The sequence below is a fragment of the Lichenostomus cassidix genome, chromosome 2, assembly GCF_008360975.1.
Source record: "Lichenostomus cassidix isolate B80296 chromosome 2, HeHo_3.0, whole genome shotgun sequence".
NCBI lineage: Eukaryota > Metazoa > Chordata > Aves > Passeriformes > Meliphagidae > Lichenostomus > Lichenostomus cassidix.
In genome coordinates this window covers 34,768,056-34,787,609 of record NC_139482.1, presented here as the reverse complement: position 1 = coordinate 34,787,609, position 19,554 = coordinate 34,768,056, and the positions used below count along the sequence as shown (strand labels likewise).

Here is a 19,554-nt window from a genome sequence, read left to right as displayed (position 1 = left end):
TGCTTATCGTTGACTCACCTTCTCTGCCTTTGTTTAGGCAGCTTCCTCTGGTCAGCGTTTTGCCTTTAACAGCAGCACCTCTATTTAGCTGTCAGGTATTGTTACTGGCTAACAGGAAACATTTAATTTGTAAATTAAATTATGAGCAGAGCCCTCATCATTCAGGGAACAATAATGTGCTAATTGACAGGAATAAGAAACCACAGGATGTCTTTGTAAATCTAGTGCTGTGCTAATCCCTCCACTGTAATTGTTGGAGCACTTCTGGTGTAAGAGATTACTAAAATTCAGACCAGTAAACCTGACAAACCTGAAACATTTTACAGAGACCTTCTCTTCAGACAGTGTGGAGCTGTTTTCTACTGTGAAAACTATTCTCTTCTGAAAGTCTGAAATTTGGTGCCAAAGAGAGCACCACAAAAGCTTGCAGAAAAACTTACAAATTTCACTTTGTGTGTATATTCAAGTTGTGGAGAGCAACTGAGATATTTTATTTTTGTGTGTAGTCTGCAAGTTATATGCCAAACTAAAGAAAAAGCTGTGAATCATGAGTAAAGTGGGCTGAGTATGTGAGCATGTCACTCCCACGGGAGTTTTACCCCAAAGTAACCTTTCCTCTGAGAACTGATTTTCCCATTTTTCAATCTTTCCAGCCTACAGATCCCTCCTCCTATTTCACACACCTTCTCTTCAGATTTTATGTTGGTCTGAGAATGTGGGTTACTCAAGGACATAGTTTTAAATCTGCTTAGCTTGATGCTGTGGATGGGTTAATCACTTAGACATATGCCAGCAATAAAAACTCATTTAAATTCTTATTAACATCCTGGTTAGGTCTTCAGTACACAGAGTCACTGCAGCTCAGTTTAAGTCAGTAGAAAGACAAAATCTCTGGTTTCCCTTATTTTGTAAGGACCCTTCAATTTACTTTTTTTCCCCTTTTTCTTTCAGTTTCAAAGGTTTGAATGTGTCACTCTCATTATTTCAAGTACATGAAAAATAAGTTAAAGGACAGGCACAGTCATGCCTGCTGAAGCTGTTGGGAGTAACTGGAAAAACACTTAACTCAGTGCCTGAGATATTTCGTTCCACAGCTCCTGTGGGTGAGCACCAGGGCCTTTTGCATCCACCCCCATGAAATGCTCAGGTCCTGCTGCCAACAGGGATTTTATTTTTTTTTAATTGACATTACTGGGAGTTAAATCTTCACTCATAGTTTCCCTAAGACTCCTATTTTGCTGACAAAGGAGAACACAGTAGAGCACTGATGAAAATTGCCCTCCTATTTTGTTTCCCATATGTTCCTGCATATGCATATTCTGCATATTCTGATGTTGTTCACTCCTACGGACAGTTACATCCAGAAACCATATAATGTGAACTATACCATGCTTTGAAACTGAGATATTCTCTTTTATTCTAGGTCTTACGGAAAACTGCGATGCACTTCTTACTGCTACATTGACTCCACACAGTGTCGATACTTCACATGAGAGGAGCAGAGGTGGGTAGCAGCCCACGAGCAGCGGGTGTTAGGTGCTACACCATCACCTATCCTGGAAGGACTGGGACAAAAAAAACACCACACCCACCTCTGTGAAAACAAACAAAGACACGTCATGCTGCTGATGGCCATTTTGAGATTTTTTTTATATATTCGTCAGATAGGGAAAAATAGGACCATTGCATCCTGTCTTAATAGAGAAATAAGTGTCAAACAGTGTGTGCCAGTGAGACTTTCAGGTGGCTGCAGATGGCAACTTGCTCTCCATCACAAAAGCAACATTAAACTACTGGAAGCTGAATTTCATTAACCAGGAATATTGTGTAACAATTACCTCGACTTAGCACTGTTAAACCCAAATATAATCTCTTCAGGGGTTTTGTCTTTAACCCTTCTCAGCATAAACACAAAGCATGTCTTGGATGTGGTGTTTAGAGGGACTTTCTCTTTTATTACAATGTGAACTTAGCAAGTGTTGTGTCCACAAGAGATGACTTCAGCAGCAGTAAGGTTACCAATACTCCTTCATCAGTCAAAGGAGTAAAAGTTCTTTCAGAATCAGCAAATCAGCAAATAAGATGGTTAACTTCACCTTCAGGTGAAGGCATCATCTGTGTGTGTCTGCACCTTAAGCAGTCACAGGAGGCCTGAAAAACACACCACAAAGGACAAACTGGACAAATAAACTGTGAAATAGCCAAGAAGTTCTCTCCCAGGAGAAAATCAGACAAGGAGGGAAGATAAAGAAGGAACATATTTCTGTATTTTTCTCCTCTGTGCTGAGCTGGCTGGGCTCTGCCCAGGACCCCAAGGAGCTGGGACAGCATCAGTTCCATGCCTGAAACCATGGCCATGTACACATTGTCTTCACTCTGGTGTCCACACTGGAAAGTCTTTACATGTGCAACCTCTTGTCCACCTGACAATCATCATTCAATTACCAGTTATACCCTGTCCTCCCTCCCCCTCTCCCACTTATTTCTGCTGTTGTGTACTCCAGTGTATGTGCTCACTTTTGTATTGTTGTTAATCAGACAGACATTGGAGTAACATGATTATGGATGCTCAGTCATGCTGTGCAATGTACATGTGCTTTTGTTTTTAGGGAAGTTCACTCAGCTATATCAGTCCTGATTGTTAGTAGCATAGTTATATACTTATTTATCAGCAAGTAGTAAAGAGCAAATTTCACGTGGAAATCATATTAAATGTTATGTGACAAAGAGTGTATAACAGAAAATGAAACAAAGAATGTGTGGTATTCAAGACTAGAAGCCTTAAAACGAGGCATTGTTTTCATACAAGCCACTCTTTTCTGCTTTGTGGTAAGTGTTGTACAGGACTGTGTGAAATGTGTGAGTTATCTGTGGCAGTGACAGCACTTCAACAGCTGCACTGACACTGGCACTTCTGTAGAGGTTAAATAAAGGTGGATGTTGTGTTCTAATGATAATGCTTTAAAGCAATCAAGAAAACACAACTTTTACCACCTGCCTAGAAGACTTTAACTATGCATGTACAAAGTGATAATGGAAATCACCAATTAACAACAACAACAAAAAAAAAATTAGTGTACTCTTCATAACTATTACTTACCTGGGCTCTTTCTGTTGCTATGAAGCCAAGGCGCCAGCATTTGTAGCCCAGTTCAACAGTTTAATTTTTTTTTTTTTTTTTTTAAACTGAGGTCTTAATAAAAGGTCAGGGAACCACTGGGACAAGAAAATTGCCACAAACTCTGGAAATGTGGGCACTTGCACAGCTGCCTTTTAATTTCCCATGCTTGTGCAAGCAGCAGGTTCCAGCAGCATCTCTGACCATGAGGAGCAGACATTGGGATGTTGGGAAGCTCTTGAGGATAGATACACTCCCAGCAGCACATCCTGCTGACCATCCCTCCAGCTGAACCTCCGGCAGCATCAGCTAGTGTGACCTTCCAGGGCTTGGAGACACTTCATCTGAACTACTTGCCTTCTCCAAGGAGTTCATCTCAACCCCCCCGAAGGCTGGAGTCTCTGAGAAGTTTGGTAATTCCAGTGGCCTTTCACCTTCAGTTTTCAGTTGAATCATTTTTAATTAAAAGCTCCTACCTCCAAAGGACATTGAAATAACCAATTACCTGCATGGATCATAGAATATGTAAACAGGAGATGTGATCACCCAGGTAAAACTGTACTGTGCTGCACATGTATCAGTCTGGTCATTCTGAGAACACTTGCAAAGCATGGATTTTAAATGGACAGAGCAATGTAAAATACAAGGAAACCAAAGAAAGTTTCATACTACTGTTACTGTCTTGTTCCCATCAGACAATAAATCATAAGAAAGACACCTGGGAAGGTGTTAAATATATATGATTTAAAATGCTGAAAAAGAAATCCTTTGCTCTCATTTCTGACATACCTGATTTATCATTAATTGGGTATTCTACAGCTGGGTGGTGTCTGGTCTGCTGCAAATCATCTTCCTTCCTTCTCTGAATTTCTTAATGCATTGTGCCAAGACTGGTTCAAAAGTTAATTGGGATATTTCTGTTCATTGGACTTCTGTAGCAGAAAATGCTTGTGGGAGAGTTTTCTAATGTTTAGTATGCATTTCTAGGCAACTACAAAGCATTATGATCTTATGCTATGCACTGTATTAATGTATACTAAAAATCCAGCTTGCACGTAATAGATGATTAAATATATGCAATTACCTACTGTGTATATTAGCAGCTCATGTCAATAAATCATGCTACCTTAGGTCCCCTCCGTCCTTACTTTCACTTATTTAATTTTGGGTTTAACAACACGGTTTTTAAATATAATTACCTAGTTTAAGATGCTGGAGAGTGAAAAAACACCTCTTTTCTCATGCCTGCTGCCTCTCCTTGCCTGCCGTTGGATCCTGTTCTGTGTGGGCACAATGAAGCGCACACAGCCTGGAGTGTGACTGCATTCCTGCTCCTGGGCTTGCCGCTGCCTCATCCCCAAACTGACCCCTGCAACTCGCCATGGGCAGAACTGCTCCACTTCCATTGACTTCTGACTGGAATCCGTGATGTACTTGTTTTCAAAAGGCTTTGGGCTCTGATTTGGGGGATTATCTCTTCCTGCTACCTGATAATGTACTTACAGTCTGCTTTGTAACTTCGTATCAGAGGCTGAGCTCTGATGGCTTCGAACCAGAAAGCAACAGCCTCGTGCATACACGACGATCCAGAGAAGGGCAGTGCTGCCTGTGCCCAGGGGAAAAGGAAGGGTATTGATAGACAGAGAATAAGTGAGGTGGTGTATTTTCTTCGGGGTGGTATATTTTCTGCCTGTCCTTTCTGAAAACTCAGCTTCTGTGACACTCACCTCTCTGGCACCCAAATTGTTGGGTGCCATTTCACTGGGTGCTATGTCATGTCTCCCTTCCCTTCAAATAATTCAAAATTGTAGCTGTCAAGGCTGTTGTTGCCCTTAAATCTGGCCATGCACCTCATCTCCTTCTTTCTTCTTATCGTTTCCTCTAAAGGCACCAAAGTTCATGTCCTTTGTAGCCTCCCCAAAACTCTGCAACGCCCTTGCTGCTCTGCTGGGTTTTGTCAGCTTCTCTTTTAGTCTCTCACACCACTCCTTTTCTAACATGTGCTTGTGACAGCCCTGCACATATCACAGCAAAACCCCTTGGTCATGGTTCTTACCTTCTAAAAATTGTAGGGTGCATTTCCCACTTCAGTCCCACTCACTTGTACAAGGAGAGGGGATTGGTGCTTGTCCTTAAACTGTGAGTCCCAGGAACAGTCACTGTCCTTGAGCACCAGCTGTTTATGAGAAATAACAGTAATGAGTTCTCACTTAGCTGCTTTGGGGGACAATTCAGTACACTTGGCTGCCACATACAATCAGGAGATATATTTTAAAAAGGTGACCAAAATAAACCCAAGAGAAGGAAATCAGTGCTGTGCTGTGGTTCTTTGATGAAATTTAAGTCTATCACACACAATGCGGCAAGGAGATCTTTAAAGAGCTGCTGGGAAAATCATATTTTAATTCACAAAGAGTGAGGCAAAGAGAGCACTTTCTAAAAGACTTTCAAGTTCTTTCTCTGAAAGCTCTTGCCTAAGGAGATGGATATGGCAAAGCAAGGGTCCCCTCCCTGGAAACCATTCCCTTGCAAGGAAAGCAGAGAATAATGGGCTATTGAACTCTGCTACAGGCAACATAAGGTAGTGGCAAAAAGACAGATAACTGGTGAATGTAAAATTTGGATCAGGAATTTGGATCAGAGTAACTGATGTTTATTAATTTGGTAAGAGACCATACAACTTGGAGACTATTAGAACACTGCCAGACCTTAACCAAAGAGAAAAAAAGGAACAAAGCTTAAGCAAATGAGCCATTTGTGTCTTTAATGAGCACAGCCAGTGAAAAACCCCCACAATATTAACGTGTCCAGCTACATGCCCAGAAATGTGCTCTATGCAGAAAGCTGGTGTCACTCCAGGGCTTAAAAGGCCAGAGCAAAGCCTGGGCACATGCTTTCACTGCATCAGTAATTTCTGGGCCATTTAGGAGGATGGCCCTGAACCAAGCCAGCCAGGGAAGGCTGCATTTGAAAGGGTAGCCAGGCCAAATTATATTAGAGGAGTGCACTCCTGTTGGAAATTACATTAGTGGCTACTTCCCTCCCTCTGTCCCCCACAAAATCTTGGCACTTAAAAGGCACTGAGTTACAGCCCTGGCTTTTTACAGCTTTTAATTCACTCTGACAGTTTCCCCAAACATCTGTGGGAGGGTCTAGTTTGGATGCACAACCTTTTCCAGTGAGAGAGAAGAGGGTTTAAACAGATGTATTTTGCTGCAGCCTTCCCACACACTACAGAGCAAGTGGCCCTCCTGCATGGAGTGCTGCTCAGTATTTTCTTTGGAAAGGAGAGGGAAGGATAACGATGGAGCTGAACCCATCAAAGCCACTGACAGCAAAGCCAAGGGATGCAGCAGGGCATTGCATGGAGCAGGAGCCACTCTGGCCAGTGTGGCTGGGGTGGAAGCAGCCTCATGCTGCTACAGGTGCATCAGAGCATCTCATGTCCTTCAGGAAAAGCTGTCTGCAGGGCTGTCCCCAGGGCTGCTGCTACTGGTGGTATCTCCTGCAGGACACAGGGAAGGACAAAGGACTCCCTGAGCTGTTTTGTAGGTGCAGCTGGGAGCCTGCGATAACACAAACACAGACGTTTGACAGAGCAGGAATATGAGTTAATGGCACAATAAATCAGCCAGGAGGAAGAGGAGGTAACATTACCCTACTCACACAGCAGAATGTTTAGTATATTTAGAAACTTGGCAACTGATGACTCTCTCTTAGCCGGTCTAAAGTGTCACCATTTAATAAGTGAACAAACTGACATCAGCATTAAATTCAAGCCCATGGCAAGATGTCTTTGACCCTTGTGCCAGGTGTGGAGGAAGCTTTCAGAATTCATCTTGAAGAGGAGTCAGGGCCCTGTCAGGGTCTGTAGCATCTTCTGTAGGGTAAACAGCAGGGTGGGTGTTGATAGTTATTTGCTGTCACCCTTCCGAGAGGAAGAAACTGTCAGTGGAGTTTCCCACTGAACCCTACCTAGTGCTGACTTACAACGTGGAGATGCAGGCATGTAACACTTATTTTTCATTGTCCTCCTAACCAGAACATCCCCAATTTGGTGGAGCAAAGAGAGAACAGCTTGAGAAGCCCATCTGCTCCCCAAACCCCTCTTGGCATCCCAGAAACTCTTTAGTGACTAATTTTGTTTGGAAGAGAAGAGCTACCATTGCTCCTTGCCTTCCTCATTTCAATTAGCCACATACCCTTGTGAAATTCATCATGGATGAGCTGGGAGAGGCTGTGCTGAACCAGTCAGACATTTGGGGCAGGTTCTGTTTGGTGCTTCCCATGCCTTCCTCTCAGAGGTTATTTGATGGACAAATGGGAATGTAGAGGGCCCTGGCAACCCTGATGCCTCAGAGCAATATAATTTCTTTTACTCATTTCCACTGGGTTTGACATTTTACCTACCTGGCACTACTGCTCTGAGGACAGGATGTGCCAAGAAAGAGAACATTGAGGACTGCTCAGGTTTTGAGTTGTTAGCAGATTTAAAGGGGTGGATGACTGATGAGAGGAGAGAAACAGAACAGTTCAGCAACTGAACTGTCCAGAAGTGGCTGGTTAAAATGTGTGTATTATGGGTCAAGACCCACAGGAAGACTAGTTGTGAAGTACAGCAAAAAGCTTTAAAGGTTTAAACTGTGATGCCCCAGTACATTCAGATAAACCATCGCAAATCAGCTGGCGGCTGTAGTGACAAGTTACTGTTTTGCTGTCATTTGAGCAGAGATTAGCTGTCAAAACCAGCAGCAGCCCCTAAGCAGAAGTGTGGGACCAGTGGGGAAAAGCTGGTAATCTCAGTGGGTGCAGTGAAGGGCAGAGAGGCTTGCTGTGTGCCAGGACTTTTTGAGCAAGACAATATCTGCTGTGAAAGGCTGCAGGATTATAGCTTCTAAATAAAGCTCTGAGAGCTGTACCTGTTATTGCCTGGGGTCAGCAAGCTCTACCTTATGCTGTCCAAGACCAAGCTGTTATGCTAACCTACAGATGTCAAATATTTGTGCTCTGCTCCACACTAGCACATTATTTGATGAGCAATAATGTCCTGTAGGTTTGTCGCAGAGTAACCACGTGGCAGGGAGGATTAAACTGCTGCAACTGGCCTATGGAACAAAGAGCTTGACATCAGAGAGTTAGTACTGGGTATTGGCAAGGAAGAACCGAGCCCTAAGGACATGCAAATAATGTGTTTATTCCTCCTGCATTCAGTAGTCAAGCATCAGTCAGGCCATTTGCAAGGGGAACCCCCTGCTCTCCCAGCCAGCACTGCACCTGTATTTTGCAGCCCTGAGGATGGTGAGGCTCCAGCTGCAGGATGAAGAGAGCTAAAGCTTTCTGCCAAACCCCCTAAATCACCATGAGGGGGGTATTGCAGCACTGTGGGGACGATGCTGCGTGGCTCCAGTTTCTCTCTTTGCCTGCAACACTCATATCCACGTTTTGTGGCAGGGTGGTCTGCTTGGTGAGCACTTCTACATATGAAGACTGAAGACTTCTTAATTTCTGCTGTAACCAAGGCAGATGAATTTTATCGGGATTTGGGAGTGGAAGGAGTTCCCCCCCGCACCCTCAACACCTGTGGCTCAACTGAAGGTTGTCACTGAGGCTAAGGAACACACCCCGGACAGCTGTGATTTACCAATGTGGTTATATATGTCTTATATTTGTTCAGGGTTTTAAACCAAGGCAGCTTTCCAGACCCTCCCTTGGTTTCACCAAGCCTTGAAGCCTGTGAGAAAAGTTCTTTAAGGCAGAACTCCCTCAGCAGATTATTTTTTTGTCTCTGTTTTAATAAAAAGGTGATAACAAATAGCTATTTTTGTAAAGTTCTATTGTGAAGGAATATCCTGCTTTTTTTGTATTCTTAGGCATCTCCATCAATACAGCAGAAAGCAGAGCTCCATTTGAGATGGTCAGGAAATAAAAAAAAATATGAAAGTGGACAGATAAATCCTCTCCCTGGATGGATAACAGCTACATGCTCACAGGCTGGGAACATTGCCTGATGATATAGGGTTAAGAAAAGGTAAATTAATATTTAATTATTTTATCCAAAGCGGAAGACATTATACAGGAGGGAGTCCTGTTTCAGAAGGAGTGTAGTCTGGATATATGAACTCTCCACACAAGACTGATATAGGTACACAATGTGCTATATGAAGAAACTTCTGGGCTGGCTGACAAGAAGCATATCCAAGTGCTTTGAAATAGTCCAGGGTTTTCCCCAGATTCTGCCCAGGGGCTGGTTTGACCCCCAGGGGAGAGCAGCCTGCTCAAGGTGACTGATGAAGTGTGAGGTGACTATTTATGCACTGAGAGTGCACTGTAGATTGAAAGTGAGAGAATATAGGTCCTTAAAACACTCGTGGGGAAGGAAAGAGAATTTAGCAAGCTGGACTGAAGATAATAAATTGTGAAATGTCCTGACATGATCCAGTGAGTGACTGGGACATTCAGTATGTCCCCAACAAGGGAAGAAGCACCTGCAAGAAGGTTCCTGTGGCCAGCTGACACATCTGCTGAGGTAAAACTGTCAGTGCCTCACACCATGGCCAGGGGCACAGAACAAAGCTGTGTGTGGGAGAGCAGGTTCCTTGCTCTTGATGAGGGTTTTTTTGGCAAAAAAGCCTCTCTCAGCTGGCCCAGGGCTTGGAGGACCACAGGTTTCACAGACATCTGCAGCACCCTGCTGCACACACCCACATGGCCTGCTTGGTTGGTTTGGGAAGCTGGCTGTTGCTCACGGTGTGGTACAAGGAGTGTTGGGCTCAGCCAGTGTCAAATCCCTGAGGCCACAGCTCCGATGCACTGCTCAGCTCCTCCCGCTTGCAGGAAGAGCTTTCAGCTGCTAAGCAAGAAAGCAAGTGGAAAACTGTGACCTATAGGAAACTATGTGAGGCACGTCTGGTCTCTGAAGACTACAGAGGAGCTGGCGATACCAACATTGGAAACAGATGCTAAACTGATTGGAAATTATTTTGGCAGAAAGCCATAGCTGGAGCAAGAGCCCTGGTACAAACAAATTGATGCAAAATGCATTTCGAAGTCTCAGATCTGTTTGATTTTGGGGAAACAAGTGAGCTGGTCTCTCTTCAGCATTGCTGTAGGACTTTGCTCAGGCCACACACCAGTGTATCTTGCTGAAAGCAGAGAGGTACAGGCAGAGAAAGCAGCTAAATGCTGCTGGCTGGCACCAGGACCCACTGAGGAAGCAGCACCTTCATGAAACTCCTTACAGCTCTGGAAAGATACAAGTATCACCAATTTAACTTCCTCCTGCTGCAGGGAGAACTGCACTCATGGTGCCACCTCCCCAATGCCAGGGGTAAACAATGAAAGACCCTGGAGAAATTTTACCAGACCTTGCAAGCCAGAACACCAGCAAAGAGATACAGGCTGGTAAAAGGTGAAAGCTAGGGGAATGCAAGAACACAACAAAACCTGGAAGAGCCTTTTTCCCTAATCCCCAAAGTTGGGGGCTGAGCCAGCAGTGCTATCAGTGCACCTTCTCTGGGAACCATCCTCTCACAGGGCCAGGGCAGGGAACCTGGAAGCTTTCTAAGGCTGACTTTTTTTTTTTTAATGGCAACACACAAGAAACAAATCTAAAACCTGCGTTAGACACAGAGTGGAATAAATACCTGTTAATTAAAAATATATGTTTGGCTCAATATATTCAAATATTAGGAAAAAACACACGGTAACATCTTGGACAAAAGCTTTAAAATGGATAGACAGACACTTAGCTTGGTTGCACCAATGTCTGGAAGTGTCTGGTGTACTGCAGCATCTCCTGCAATTCTTTTTCTCAGTCTCCTAGTACTTCTGCTTGATTCTTTCTCTACGGGTTCTCAAATGATAAAACTTTTCTCCTCATGGCTACAATTCAGGGAACAACTTTGCATAAATGTATTAAACTGACGTTTAAAACCTGTACTCCAGGTTTTGTTGTAGTGCTGAATTATGGTCCCATATTGTGCATTTCAATAGCTTTTTATTTCCTAAAGGTCAGCAAAACTGCATGCCAGCCCCATGCTGCCTGCAGAGCAGCAGGGTTTCCAGCTGGGCTAAAAAGAAGCCAGCCCTCTGAAGGTTTCACTCTGCTTTGTTGCATTGGTCATAGCTTTTGTGGTGTGAGCTTGCACTGTCTTTCCCTCTTAGTATCAGAAAACATAGTTTTTATCCATACAGAAGAACCCTAAGGAAAAAAAGTTATGGATGTTTTGGTTATTGCTAAATCTACTGTGTCCTCTTTGACCTTCCCATTTTAACAGCAGCACGTGTGTGTTTCTATGAACCCTTCACATTCAGCACACCATTTTTATATTGAACCATTGATCTAGATTCCTGCAGAGACAGGAATTTAGCAGCCACTATTACAGCCCCTGACCTTTACTAACAAACATGGCAAACTGTCAAAGCTGGGGCTCTTTCTGCAGTTCATCTGGGATTCTGTAATGGCACAGATTCACCTTCCCTAATCAGTAAAAGTTGCAGTGAAGAGGCACTTGGCTGGAAGGTATCTTTTTGTGCATGGGATTTCTATCAGAACATTACTGTGCAGTGCTGCTGGTCTGTTTGGCTGTTCAGGACAATTAGGCATTTTGCAGAGGGGACTGATGACTTGTGCTCAGACTTCGCTGAAGTAAATACAACTCTTGGCCTTTGCAAGCATGATGCTCTGAGGCAAATGGCAATCAGGAGGGCTCAGAGTCTCCTGTATTCCATGGGACAGAGCAGCTCTAGCTGAGCAGTGCTGCTGCAAGAGGATATGTGCACCCCATCCTCCCCCTGCCACAGGGCTGGTCAGGCACAGGCAAGGGCTCCATCTCATCTGTGCTTCTGCAGCTGAGAAAATGCCTCTGCCACAGCCCCATCTCTGCCTGGTTGTTGCCATTTAACAGAGGGACTTGCTCTTGCTAGAGACACAACTGAGTAGCACAGATCTGCTGTCAGATCCATGCTGTCTTTACATAGAGACAGAGAAAGAAAGGGGGCAGGAAAGGGGTATGTTACACCCACATTAAGGAGCACCAGTCTTCATCTGCGTCTCAAGATGACCACACAGGAGTTGCTGAAGTCTTTGAAATCTCTGTGGAAGAGATTCAAGTCCAAGGATAAATAATACATGTAATTTGAAAATACAAATTCGTCTCACACCACTCAGCTGGGTTTTGTAAGTTCAATCTTCACATATTTATACTGGCCAAGGACCCACAACCATGTGCCAGACAGTTTTTATTCTCACAATCTCAACAGGCTTCATGTGTGTTAACATTCTTCATACAAAGATACATACAGGCAGTTTCTGTGAACCAGAAACATATGGGTTTTGACTGTTCACACAGTGCCCATAAAGAGATGCAGTCCTGAAGAGCACTTTAGGCCCTATATTGTAATAGAAGAAACAAAATCCATGCAAGGAGGAAACGAGATTTTAAAACATGCTTATTTAAAACAAGTTTATTGTAATGAAATAATATAAAAGTCTGTCAAAAGTCTTAACAATGCTCCAAAAGAAGAGACAGATGCTGTATGATTTGAAAGATGATGCAGACTGGAAACTTCAGAGTATTTCAGACTGAACTGTTTATGACAGCACAATTTATGCAAAGCTTACACTGAGAGAGGTGATTCGGGGGGCATGAACAAGCCCTTAGACTTCAGTAAATTTAAAGTGTGAGGCAATATACCTTCTCTTCATCTTTAAAGTATTTCAGTATGTATATATTTTAGTATGCAAAGTAAGGCTTACATTAAGCTTAGCTTGACATTGATAAAATGTATGCCCAAGACTGGCTTGAAAAAAGAAAATATGAAAGGAAACCATAATAGCAAGCTGCCTTGGTTTTCAGTTCAATAACTGAAAATATTCTGGAATGCAATTTACTTATTTTGTTTCAAGTAGACATAAATCTCAAACTTTCAAGATGGCTTTAAATAAAGGAATCAACAATTTTTGGACCACTTGAACGCTGAAATGCAAAAGAAAGTTAACACTTAAGCAGACACCAGGAAATGAAAACAAGGAAGTTTCATATTTAACAAATCTACCTTTAGCACATCTGGAGGGAGAAATCTTACACCAAGAAAGGGATATTAAAAATGACAATCAAAGACTGCATTTTGAAGAAGTGCATGCCAGTGGGGTGGTGCACGTGTGTTTAAGTGAAGCATATGTCTATGTCATAACTTCAAAGCAAGTGCTTAAATCCTTGTGTCAACTGTGAGCAGGATCAGCTATGGCCTGGGTTTGCTCAGAGCCAGTAAGTGCTCTGTGACACCCCTCCTGCACAAGAGAGGTTTTATATTGCTTGGAGCATGCAGAAGTTTGCAGGGTTTGTTCACCAGGGGGCTATAGAGGGTAGCAGTGAGGCACAAATTCAGTTATTCCCACACTGCTTTTTTTTTTTTTTTTTGTTATCTACACTCTGCAGGCAAGAGAAGAGAAATAAGTAAATTAAAAGAACAAAATAAAACAACAAAACAAATAAAAAACTTGTGCTTTCATTCCTTTGAGGCAGAACTCCCAGATCTGAAGTGCCCCAATTTACATTGCCTGCCAAAGAATTCAGGTCTGATTTTCAAAGTTTATATTTGTATCCCTTACAAAACATCCTGCTTTGCTCTGACAGCAACAGCTCTGATAGCAAAGCAGATAACAATGGAGAGAAACGAAGGACCAGGTGGGGGGAAAAGGTCAAGACAGCCAGGTAGAGACATGCTAATGATCTTTCCTGGTGTCTGAAAGGCAGTTTAAGCTTCCCTAAAGGTTTTCACAAAAGCTGAAGTGATAATGAAAAGAAAGAGTTAGAAAGTCCAGCATATGGACATATGTAACACATTTTTCTCTAATGGCCCACACCCCTTTGCCAAAGCAGGCTGCAAACAACTGGGGCGGATTTTGGGCATACTTTTTATATGTCCAGCCAACCAAGTGACACTTTTCAAACTATGAAACATTTTAAAATCAAACAGTTGTAACTTAAATCCTGATGATGCTTTACAAAAAGTTTGTAAGTGAAGGTACATGGCCCTTAACTTTAAGTGCATCTGTTAAAGGGAGATCCACAATACAACAATGTCAAGACAGGATGTCAATGACTCCTTATGTTTACACTAAAGCAGTTGAGTATGCAGCTCCTGTTCTACAATTGTAACGTCACAGAACTTCAATATGGAACTGAGTATGGTGTCTTAAAATAGCAGAGGGGGCTCCAGAACATAGCTTGCTTAAAAAAATAACAACAAAATAAATAAAATAAAGTGTCTGATTGCTAAGCAGAACTCGACTGAAGTTATTTGAGAGCTCTGCTCTGATGCCAATGACTCTATAAAACAAAGATGTGTTCATGATCTCTATTCAAATATGCTGACTTCAATTATTCAGTACTAGATAGCACTTCTATCAGACTGCTTTGGGATTTACCATGTCTCAGCAAGGATGCACACTGAATGGACACTGCCTGTGTCATACGCTGTATCAGAGTTCTTTGCTCAGCTACCCTAACTTCACAAAAAGCAGCCTTACTTCCTCTGTAGTAAGGCTGTGTTTACTCTTATTTCACCTAGGATAAGTAAAATCCCTGAGAATATGCAACTGTCAGACATTGAAGGGAACAGCCAAAAGCATTTCTAAAGGAAATGGATGCCAAACCTTAGACTAGCGCAATTTAAGAAACCAAAGCAGTTAATATACAGTATACAGAGCCAGGGTGCTGTTATCTGAGAGCCATGTGGATCTCTATCAGTGTGCAGGTCAGCTGTTCATAAATGTCAGCCATTAAAAAAAAAACCATACACAACAAAGAAAACAACCCTAACTAATCAATTAACCAAACAAATGAAACAGAAAACATCGACCTTCTCTCCAATTCTAAATTTGAAGGCCAAAAGTTAGTTGTTTGTTCTCTACAATTGTTCTAATGAAATGCCATCCTCTCTGCTTGCCAAACTGACATCACAGGAAAAGATGGTGAGTTGTCTATCAGTGCATTTGCTTCAGCTTGGTTATCTGCTCTATTGCATCCTGAGAGGTTTAACTTGGAGTTCAGCTCTGTAACACGCTGCATGGGTTTCTTTCTCAGTGGTGGTTTGACTGCAAAGATAGCATTCATAAGTCTTAGAAGTGCTCAATGCCCTGCAAGAGCAGTGCATGGTGAAGTGCAATTTTTGAAGGCAAGGAGACCTTGCTCCATTCAGTGTCTGCAAGGCCCCTATTTAACAGCAACCACAGAGGGGTCTCCTGAAGCCACGGTCTCCTAAAAACGTTCTCAAGCACCAGTTACAGAGTTCAGAAAAAACAACTTTACACAGAAGAGCAAGATGAGAAAGCCTGCTCTGAGGCAGGATGCCATCCTGACTAGAGGATATGTAATGTATAACACTCCCTGCTTGTTGGGTGACAGAAGAATGGTAGAAGTCAGTAACTGAAACTAGTGGCCCAATGAAGCTGTTCTTTGCATACAAAATAAAGCCTCCCGACTTCTTGAAACAAACTTTGGGTTTGATGCACACCTACCAAACTAATGGTCCTCCTGCTAGTTAAAAAACAAACCAAAACAAAACAGAAACCACCCAAAATACCTCCAAATATTCTAAGTTGGATATGCTTTCGTGCTACTGGAAAAATCTAAGAGCAAAAAGGAGTTCAGTTTTTGTCATGACCTGACCGTTAATTTCTAAAGAGGGATCTCTTCCTGGTCTTCCCATAACCTAACTAATAATTTGTGGAAATGTGGTCTCCATTATCTTTCCAGAGCATTCAGCTAAAAGCTGTTCCAGTGAAGTTTCCCACAGAACAGCTGAAAACCTTGAGGAAACCACACAGGGTGGAAAGCTGGTGGTTCTACTACAGGGGTGGGTTCTTTGGATTCATGCTTAGAAAGCAGCAGACAACTGAATCCCAAAGGCTCTCTGCTTCCCTTTTTAGCACTGTGAGTAGTGAAATAATTGAATAGAGCTTTGGTCAAAAGTTTTGTCTTTGTACTCACACACATACTACTTGAGAAAATCCAAAAAAACAAAACCCTGATTCCTTCTGATCCCTCTCAGAGTACCTAGGAACTACAGATAGGTAAAAAACTCAGAGAAGATGATAGAGCAAGAAGTCATGCTATTTAAATAGTGTCTTGGGAATCTGGAGAGGTCACGGCTGAATGGAAGCTGGCAAGCACTGTCTTGATTTTCAAGAAGAGGAAGGAGGACCCTGGAAATGACAGGCCTGTTAGTCTCACTTCAGTGCCCAGTAAAATCATAGAAAGGATTATTCTGGGAGGTATCAAAAAACACCTGAGACAATGCTTTCATTGGTCACAGCCAGCATGGCTTCATGAGAGGGAAGTCCTACTTGGCAAAACTGATTTCCTCCTACGACAGGGTAACCCCCTTAGCTGATCTAGGAAAGCCAGCTGATGCAATCTTTTTGGACTCCAGCAAAGCTTTTGACACTGTCTCTCACAGTATCCTTCTGGACAAGATGTCCAGCACACAGCTCAATAACCATGTTACATGATCAGTGAGCAACTGGCTCATGGGTCAGGCACAAAGGGTTGTAGTGACTCAGGTAACATCAGATTGTCACTAGTGGGGTTCTGCAGGGCTCCATCTTTGACCCTGTGCTCTTCAAAATCTTCATAAATGACTTGGATGCAGGACTGGAAGGAATACTAAGTAAGTTCGCCAACAACAACACATAGAGGGATTCTTGGGCTGTCCTATGCAGGACCAGGAGTTGGGGGCTTGATGATCCTGATTCTTTGGGTCTCTTCTAACACAGTATACTCTATGATTCTATGAAATGTCTAATTAGAGTTTTGGTATCTTTCTTTATACAAAAAGTCTGATGCTGGCCCTTTTCTTCAAGTATCATAAGCTTTTCTTAAAGCTCACAATGCTAGGCTCTTTAGAAAGGATCGAGTATTCAGTGTGCAGAGGCTCCTGTCACAGAGCAATGCAGGGCAGCAGGTCTGCAGTACATTCATTTTACTGACAATGGTTCTAGCCTAGCAAAAGCCAGCGCTACTTCTGTGATTATAGCAACACTGTCTTCTGTATTTATGAAAACTTACTAGTTCTAAGCACCTCACTAGCACAGTCTTCTCCCCTCCTGCACATGAGTTAAACTCAGCTCGTTGTACAAAGCCATCCGAAGCCCTAGGTCAACAGAGACCTGCTTATGCTTTGAATGGGGGTCAGTAATTCAGACAGCCTTCTAGTCATCAACATATCTAGAAATTTTGTCCCTAACCATATCATTAGCTAAAAGGACTTCTTTAGTACTTTTAATAGCAGCAATGCTACGGGACACATTTTTATCGGTATCAGAAAAATGGGAAAAAAGGCAAATCTGACTTTCCTAATTTTCAGTCACTTCTAAATAGTTTAAAAATTCAAGATTTGTAATCGGTCCAATGTGTAATAGCTCCATCACCACTTCTAGCTTCCCCTATGCTTTACTCATTTCACATCCACTTTCATGAAGTTTCTGCCCATAATTAAAGTCTAGGAAGGATTTTAATGATATCTGCTTTTCAAACTGTTAGCTGTTTTCAATTTAAAAGCAAATATTACAGTTTTGCATGACTTTCATTTAAGAAACCCCTAAAACCCAAACCAGAAAAACCTTCCTAAACCTTAATAAGCCAGGATGATGAATGTGATCTTCAAATGTTTGTGTAAAGCACTGTTGAAATTAGCTGGGCTCAGTCCATGGCAGCAAATTTGTGGTCCACTAGCAGGAGCTGGCAGGGAAGCCACAGCACATCCTGGGAGCTGGTCAGGGAACACAACATCCTTTTTCAAATGCTAGACCTTGGGGCCACTCAGACCACCAGCCATTTACACCTGTGGTGAAGATCTCTGTAACATTTGGATTAAAGTATTTATTTACTTTAGTAAATATTTACGTAATGCAAATGTATTAAATATTTGCATTGAAAAGCTTCAACCCAAATCAAGGGACAAACTCACCACAGTATAAGCTCGTGTTTAGCTGTCCTTCTCCTCTGCTACCAGCATAACAATACCTCTCACTATCCTCCTACACCATGGCAGGGAGTGGGCACAGGGAATAGGAGAGGCAGATCCAGCAGCACCTGTCTGGGTGCCATGTTGACAGCTCAACAGCTCTGCTGCATGTGCAGATCTCTCCTCAGGTATGGCAGCAAAGGCCAAATTCTGCTCTCTTACTTTTATGAGGTGAAGAGAAGAGGAAGTGCACAGGCAGAAGGGAAACAGTTAAAAACATTCACCACGGACACAGTTATGACCCAAAGAGAGACAGTACCTCCGCATTTAAATGCAACACAAGCATAACAAAAAGAAAAAAATCACACATACCCTTCCCTCAAAACACTCAACACCCTTCCCACCTGAAAAGATACGATGAACAGAAACAATGTCCCAAAATCAAAATGGAAGAAATCTTTGTTAACAGACACAGTCCCTGAATTTTTAAGATGTGGTCTCGCTGTAGTCATACCACCTCATCTGACTCCAAACCATGTACTTCATAGAGAGTGTCCAAGATATTTAGCTGCTTTTCCATGGCTGGTAAGTAAATGTTGAGGTCCCTCTGCATTCCTTTGTAAAATGTTTCTTCCTGAGGATCACACTCATCTACAGACAGAGCTGCCACAAAATCTTCATACGTTGGAGCTGCCCTTAAAGCTAACTGGGAGAGAAAACAAAGCTTTTAGAATTGCAAAACAGAACTGTAAAAGAAACACAACTAAAGCCACGAAAAGCTTCTAAGACCTCCCTCTTTGCACTTAGACCACCTAGTTTTAATTTAATCTGTACGTGCATAAGTTAAGGACTTTAACTAGAAGGTAGGCTAATTTCTTAAATATTTGTTATTATTTTTACCTAGATCCCCAGTTTAGGACATCTTCAGAGACGCTTGATTTTCAGAAAGTGTCTGTGTATCATATTTTGTAGGAATAAATTGAATACATTAGAAATTTATTACATACAAACCCAAAATAGAGTACAGCTTTTTAGGGGAGCTCCCAAGCCAGTGCTACACACCAATTCTCAAAATGCTCTTTAGAAAGCTCTCTCCAACATTTCTGCTTCTCTCAGTCAAAGTCATGATTGCCTGGATGAGGTTTTCCTTTTTTATTTTGTAATTGCAGCGATAATTTTCCAGTGACAGACACAAGGGGGAGCTGCCAGACTGGACGAAAAATTTCCTATGGCCGATATATTCCATTTCAACTGCCTGCACCCTCTGTGCTCACCCTTTCTGAATGCTCATCATATTCAAAGAGAGATCAACATTCAAAAAAGCAACCTCAAATCCTCTTTTCTTCATCTAATAGCCCTGCAAGACTGTGCTCAAAAACATCTAATTGAAAAATTGTGCATACAAGTGCAATCTGCCTGTTTAATCTCTAGAAAGCAGGCTCCACTCTCAAAGTCCAGTACCAAAC

At 42.5% G+C, this 19,554-nt stretch overlaps 2 protein-coding genes across 2 annotated transcripts in view; one reads left to right on the top strand and one right to left on the bottom strand.

Annotated features, from left to right (window-relative positions):
* The window catches only part of COLQ (collagen like tail subunit of asymmetric acetylcholinesterase), a 40,799-nt gene extending 36,587 nt beyond the window's left edge, over positions 1-4,212 (top strand). The window contains exon 17 of the mRNA XM_085051023.1: positions 1,424-4,212. Within this exon, the coding sequence (XP_084907149.1) occupies positions 1,424-1,493 (70 nt within the window). The 3' untranslated portion in view covers positions 1,494-4,212. The remainder of the gene's footprint in view (positions 1-1,423) is intronic.
* An 8,343-nt stretch (positions 4,213-12,555) lies between these two features.
* The window catches only part of PLEKHA8 (pleckstrin homology domain containing A8), a 30,850-nt gene continuing 23,851 nt past the window's right edge, over positions 12,556-19,554 (bottom strand). Inside the window, exon 14 of the mRNA XM_085051022.1 lies at positions 12,556-18,794. Within this exon, the coding sequence (XP_084907148.1) occupies positions 18,597-18,794 (198 nt within the window). The 3' untranslated portion in view covers positions 12,556-18,596. The remainder of the gene's footprint in view (positions 18,795-19,554) is intronic.